Source organism: Leucoraja erinacea, chromosome 15, assembly GCF_028641065.1.
Source record: "Leucoraja erinacea ecotype New England chromosome 15, Leri_hhj_1, whole genome shotgun sequence".
Classification (NCBI taxonomy): Eukaryota; Metazoa; Chordata; class Chondrichthyes; order Rajiformes; family Rajidae; genus Leucoraja; species Leucoraja erinaceus.
In genome coordinates, this window is record NC_073391.1 from 31910536 (window position 1) to 31917440 (window position 6905).

At 46.9% G+C, this 6905-nt stretch overlaps 1 protein-coding gene across 1 annotated transcript in view; it reads left to right on the plus strand.

Moving 5' to 3' along the window:
* hpse2 (heparanase 2) overlaps nucleotides 1-5662 on the plus strand; it is a 145331-nt gene extending 139669 nt beyond the window's left edge. The window contains exon 12 of the mRNA XM_055647039.1: nucleotides 4325-5662. Within this exon, the coding sequence (XP_055503014.1) occupies nucleotides 4325-4490 (166 nt within the window). The 3' untranslated portion in view covers nucleotides 4491-5662. The remainder of the gene's footprint in view (nucleotides 1-4324) is intronic.
* Nucleotides 5663-6905: the final 1243 nt, after the last annotated feature.

The following is a 6905-nucleotide window of genomic DNA, read 5'->3' on the forward strand; positions in this document are numbered from 1 at the left end:
GTCAAAAACTTTTTTGTTGCGTGATATCCAGTCAACAAAAATACTACACATGATGGCGGGTGTATGGACCGAGCTGCCGGAGGAGGTAGGTGAGGCAGGTACTATCGCAACGTTTAAGAAACATTTAGACAAGTATATGGATAGGACAGGTTTAGAGGGATATGGGTAAAATGCAGGCAGATAGGACTTGTATAGATGGGACATATTTATCGATGTGGGCAAGTCGGGCCAAAGGGCCTGTTTCCACGCTGTAAGGCTCTATGACTTCATGACTCTATGAATACCATCAAGCCATCCACAGTGTACAGAGACAGGATAAAGGGAATAACGTTCAGTACAAGATAAAATCCATTAAAACCGATTAAAGATAGTCCGAGAGTCTCCAATCAGGTAGATTCCTCTAAACCTATCTGATACATGTATCTGTCTAAATGTTTCTTAAAACGTCGTGATACTACCTGCCTCAACTCCCTCCTCTGGCAGCATGTTCCATACACCCACCAGCCTCTGTGCATACGTTGCTCCTCAGATTCCTATTAAAACTTTCCCCGCTCATTTTAAATTAAGGGAGGAGGAGGGCCATTTGGTTGCTCTGAGCTGGCTTATATTTGATGAGCCAAATGGCCTCAGAAAATGTCCTTTGGAAATAAATATGGGATAGAGCGTTACACTGGCAAACTGAATTCATTTCTACCCCATATTTAGGCTACACTGGGCTACAGATGATGAGCATTTGACGGCACTGGACCTGTACTCGCTGGAGTTTAGAAGGATGAAGTGGAATTCATTGAAACTTACTAAATAGCGAAAAGTCTTGCTAGAATGGAGAGGATGTTTCCACTAGTGAGAGAGTCTGGGACCCGAGGGCTCAGCCTCAGAATAAAAGGACATACCTTCAGAATGGAGATGAGGAATTTCTTTAGCCAGAGGGTGGTGAATTTGTGGAATTCAATGCAACAGACGGCTTTGGAAGCCAAGTCAATGGGTATTTTTAAAGCGGAGATTGACAGGATATTTGATTAGTACGAGTGTCAATAGGTTTAGGACTGCAGATGCCAGAATCCTGAGCAAAACACAAAGTGCTGGAGGAACTCAGTTGGTCATAGAGTCATTCAGTGTGGAATGGGGTTGAGAGGGAAAAATAGATCAGCCATGAGTTGAATGGCAGAGTAGGCACGATGAGTTGAATGGCCTTATTCTGCTCCTATGTCTTATAGTCTTATGTTTGCCATTGGCCAGTGTATGGAGATTGCAGACTGACATCCCAGGAATTTCCATCTGACCTAACCTCTCCCTCTTCATCATTGAATTGAAAGTACGGCGTGGAAACAGACCATTCAGCCCCCCGAGTCCACAGCGATCATCGATTCACACTAGCTCCATGATATCCCATTTTCATACCCACCCTACACACCTGGGGCAATTTTACAGAGGCCAATTAATCTACAAATCCGCATGTTTAGATTAGTTTAGAGATTCAACGTAGAAGCAGGCCCTTTGGCCCACCGAGTCAACGCCGACCAGCGATCACTCCTATGACTTATGAACTTAAATCCCAGAGAATTCATTGGCTTTGAAGACTCAAAGCCAATCCGCAGAAAACATCAAGAGACAAAAGACATTCCCCCTGTGCTGGTTGGTGAATGTGTGGTGGAATCACTTCTCTCAGCTTTCTGCCTGGACTCGCTCATTAATTTTTCAAATTCATTTCATGAAAAATGTCCATCAGAGCCAGGGGCGGAAATCGCTGGGGAGGGGGAAACGCAATTCCTTGGTGGCCACGTGCGCGCTCGCGCACCCACAAAAGCGAGACTTCAGAGGCTTCAGCCGTGGGCCCTGCAGACGGTAACATCGGGAGCTGACCTGGTTGGTGACCGACTCTGAATTCCAGCAACAGCAGCTTCGTCCGCCCCAATCAGGCTTCAATCGGCCCGTTCGCAGGGCCTTTCATCGCCCGGCGTGGCTTAAACATCGGGAGCCTCGATGGCCTCGACGTAGCAATTTGACCGCCGGGCGATGGAGGATCCCACAGCTGATTTTAAGCCACGCCGGGCGATGAAAGGCCCCACAAACGGGCCAAATCAAGCTCCGCTCTATGATCTTTGCTCCACCAGAATGTCTCCCTCCTCCAATCACCACACTCTATCCTAAGTCTTACTTCAGCCTCTGACTGACACGTCCCTCCTTCAATCATCGCGCTGAATCATCATGTCCCGCCCCTCCCTCCCACTGCCTGCTGACTGACGTCTCTCTCTCATCCCCACTGTCTCACGGAAAGCGGAGATTTTTAATAGATTTTTTTTCACCGAATTTCAAAATCCGCACTACAAAACATGGGGGGAGGGATTGGCCCCCACCTCTCAAATCATGGAGGGGACGTGCACCCCATGCCCCCCCCCCCCCCCCAGGGTTTCTATCCATGATCAGTGTAAACGTTTGCCATCAGCAGCTTATGCAAACCTCATTCCAAATGTGGACAGAGATGATTCAAAACATCTCACGACATTGTTATTCATGGAACGTAACAAAGAATAATGTTATCTTCTCAGCAGCTGCTTTCAATTATTTTTCAGTGCTGCACAGGCGCTGGGTATCAGTCATCCGATTTTCAGCTGAGTGGCACTTTCCCCAGAGAGTATAGATGATGATCTCTGTTCTGGGGACGCAAGAGATCGCAGATGCTGGTATCATGAGCACAACACAAAGTGCTGGAGAAACTCAGTGGATCATAAAGTCATCAAGTCCTGCAGTGTGGAAACCGGCCCTTTGGCCCAACTTGCCCACACTGGCCAAAAGTACCCCATCTACACTCATCCCATCTGCCCGCGCTTGGCCCGTATTCCTCTCAACCTATCTAAATGCTTCTTAAACGTTGTGATAGTACCTGCCTCAACTATCCCCTCCAGCAGCTCATTCCATACACTCACTGCTCTTTGTGTAAAAATGTTGCCCCTCAGGATCCCATTACTGTAAATCCTTCCCCCCCTCTCACCTTAAACCTATGGTTCTTCATTCCCCTACACTGGGTAAAGACCCTGCGCATTTACCCTACTTAATACCCTCATGATCTTATATACTTAGCGGTGTCAGACAGCATCTGTGGAGGGAAATGGACAGACAATGTTTAAGGTCGGGACACCTCTCACTGAAGAATGGTCCCAACCTGATATGTCACCTAACCATGTTCCCCAAGGATGCTGTGTGACCCACTGAGTTGCTCCAGCATTTTATGCCTTTCCTTGGAAAATCAGCATCTGCAGTTCCTTGTTTCGACAGTCTGAAGAAGGGTCTCGACCTGAGATGTTGCCAGTCCATTTCCTTCCACAGATGCTGCCTGACCTGCTGAGTTCCTCCAGCACTTTGTGTTTTGCTCAGTTCTCTAGTCGAGTCACTTTGCGAAAGCCTTCATGAACTGCGTGTGGCTCTCCTGAGGTGTTATGGCTGCCCTTTCCCCCCATGGATACTTATCAACCGACCTTTTTACTCCTATTTATTTTGTCTCCTGCAACTGGCCTTCAGTGTTTTGTCTCCATTCTCTCACACTGTGGCCCTACAGCTCTTTGTAAGATACATTATTTATTTTGGCACTGCTGCTGCTCAGTGTCCCTCTCAACAGGCAAGGGCAAGTGTCAACGACAGGGACAATGGAGAAGCAGGGGGAATAATTGTGGGAGCTATGACCAAACTCCATCGATTAGTCTGTGAGAATCATAGAGTCCACACAGCATCACACTGTCATAGAGTCATAAGCACCAACTTGCCCAAGGCCGACCAACATGCCCCATCTACCCTCGTCCCACCTGCCCACATTTGCCCCGTATCCCTCTAAACCTTTACGGTTCATGTACCTGGAATAATTAAGGTAAGGAGATGAATGGGGCGAATGCACGGGTCTTAAACCCAGAGTAGGGGAATGAAAGACCAAGCGGCAAGAGGTTTAACGTGTGAGGGGAAAGATTGAATAGGAACCCGGGGGGGGAGCAAATGTTCACTCAGAAGGTGGTGGGTATACAGAACGAGCTGCCAGAGGACGTAGTTAATAACAACATTTGAAAGTCACTTGGGCTGGTAGATGGATAGGAAAATATGAGCCAAACGCAGGCAGATTGAATGAGATTAGACGGGGCACCTTGGTCTGCATGGACAAGTTGGGCCAGTGGGCCTGTTTCCGTATTGTATAATTCTACATAATTTCATTGTTCCGATTTGGTACATAAAACACTCTTGACTTATGAATGTTATTTTATTATCCAAAGACTGTTTCCGAGACAGCGTGAGTGTTGAACGGATGTGCCCGTTGACGGTGGTCTTGTTTCACTCCCAGGTCAGTCCAGTTGAACGGTCGTCCCTTGGTGATGGAAGACGACGAAACCTTTCCTGAAATGAAACCAAGAACTCTTCGAGCGGGGAGGATGGTGGTGATCCCACCTCTCTCCATTGGCTTCTACGTGGTAAAGAATGCAAATGCGCCCTCCTGCAAGTTTCGGTAGCCGAGCGGCCCAGCGTCCGAGAAGCTGCCTCCGTCTCCTCCAGCGATGCTCAAAACAAGAAAAGAGAATTAACAGCGGACTGTTTCCATCCCTTCCCTCAACGTCATCTGAAGCCAGGATCTGGGAAGACTCCTCCAGGTGGACATCACTGTCTCCCCCCCTCTCTTGTCCCTGTTGTTCAGAGTTGGTTGGTTCCTCTGGTTGAGATCAACTCTCACCTGAAAGACAGTGGGATTGTGATGTTGATCCATCCTTCCAAAATAGGACTAAGGGAAACATCCCAGATTCATGGATTACAGCTGTAGGATATGGGTTACCCAACCAGATTAAGTTCTAGGGGGTAAAAAAACACTTCAATCAAGGTCTGTGATAATGTCCATGATCCCACATCGATAAGTTCTCAGGGTCAAGGCAACTTGAACAGACAGTCTTAGTGATGTGGAAATAGGCGTTCAAATGGAGTGGCCCAGTGGTGCAGTTGGTAGCGCCGCCAGAGACCTGTGCCAGAGGCCCAGAGACCCAGGTTCGATCCTGACCTCGGGTGCTGTCCGCGTGTGGAGTTTGTACGTTCTCCCTATGGCCATGTGGGATTCCTCCGAGTGCTCCGGTTTCCTCTCACATCCCAAAGAAGTGCAGATTCATTGGCTAATCGGTCTCTGCAAATTGTCCCTAGAGGGTAGAACGTGGATACAAATGTGGAATAACACAGAACTAGTGTGGATGGGTGATCAATGGTTGGCATGGACTCAGTGAGCAGAAGGGCTGGTGTATCAATCAATTCAATCAAATCTTACTCCAGAGTTTAACACCAAGTCATTAATTAAAACTGTTATTTTTTAGGAAATTCTGTTATCAGTAATGACGACTATGTCTTCAAAACCCATCTGGTTCCTTGATATAAGACTTTATATTATAGAGTCATATGGCATGGAAACAGGCCCTTCAGCCCATCTTGTCACACCGGCCATCATGTCCCATCTACACACGTCCCACCTGCCTGCGTTTGGCCCAAATCTCTCTAAACCTGACCTATCCATGTACCTGTCTAATGTTTTTTAAACATTTCAATAGTACCTGCCTCAACTACCTCTTCCAACAGCTTGTTCCATACACCCACCACCCTTTGTGTGAAAACGTTACCCCTCAGGTTCCTATTAAATCTCTCCAACCCCCCCTCCTCCCTCATCTTAAAGCTATGTCCTCTGATTCTTGAATCCCCTACTCTGGGCAAGAGACTCTGTGCATCTACCCGATCTATTCCTCTCTTGATTTTGGACACCTCGGTAAGATCACCTCTCATCATTCCTGCGTTCCAAGTCCTAGTCTCTCACGATTGTTCAGGATATCGAACCCAGGCAACATCCTCGTAAAAAATTGTAAAACATCCTTGATATTTTTCAGTGACGTGGACTATCCCAGTCACGAGCTCCGGTCCACGTGCAACCCCAGACTCAAATGAAGTCATTGAGTTTATTGTCATCTGTACAAGTAGGGTGAGGTACAGGCAAATGAAAGCCTTGCTTGCAGCAGCATCACAGGCACATAAACTCAGATAAACATGCAAATTCATAAATTAAACATAAATCATTGATAAATTACACATAGATTCTGCAAAAGAAAATCCAAAATAAGACTTTCATGCAAAAATACACAGTTAGAAAATGTCCACAGTAAGTCGAGACGAGAGATGTTCCGCAGGGTTCCGCTGCTGAGGTCGGATCAGGGTCGTGTCGATCGGTTCAAGAACCTGATGGTTGTAGGAAAGTACCTGTTCCTCAATCTGAAGCCAAGATAGAAAGTCAAATGCATGTCAAAGGGAACAGTGATTTCATTTCAGGTCATGGAGCACTTCAATGGAAGTCTTCCAACGAAGGATTTGGACTGAAATGTTGACTGTGTGTGTGTGTGTCTCTCTCTCTTTTTCTTTTGCTCTTTTTCTCTTTCTCTCTCTCTCTCTCCCTCTCTCCCTCAATCTCTCTCTCTCCCTCTCCCTCTCCCTCTCTCTCTCTCTCTCTCTCTCTCTCTCTCTCCCCGCAGATGCTGCCTGACCTGCCGAATGTTTCTCGCATTTCCTGATATCAGATTTGTGGCATCAGCAGACATTGGTTTTCACATCTATTGATGTGGCTTTAATGACAGTGGTTTAGGGGAGTTGCTGTTGCCAGCCTTTCTATCCAGATTATACTTAATCACTTGAAATTGCAATTCCGAACTTCCACGCTGGAATTTGAACTCACGTCACTGATCGACAGTCAAAACAAGATTCCTAGGTTCTACTGCAGATGCCAGTTTATAAAATATGACACAAAATGCAGGAGTAAGCCAGCGGGTCAAGTGGCATCTCTGGAAAACTGCTGATGCACTTGGGGACACGGGTGGGATCAATGAATTTGTCTTACCCCTGCCCATACTTCA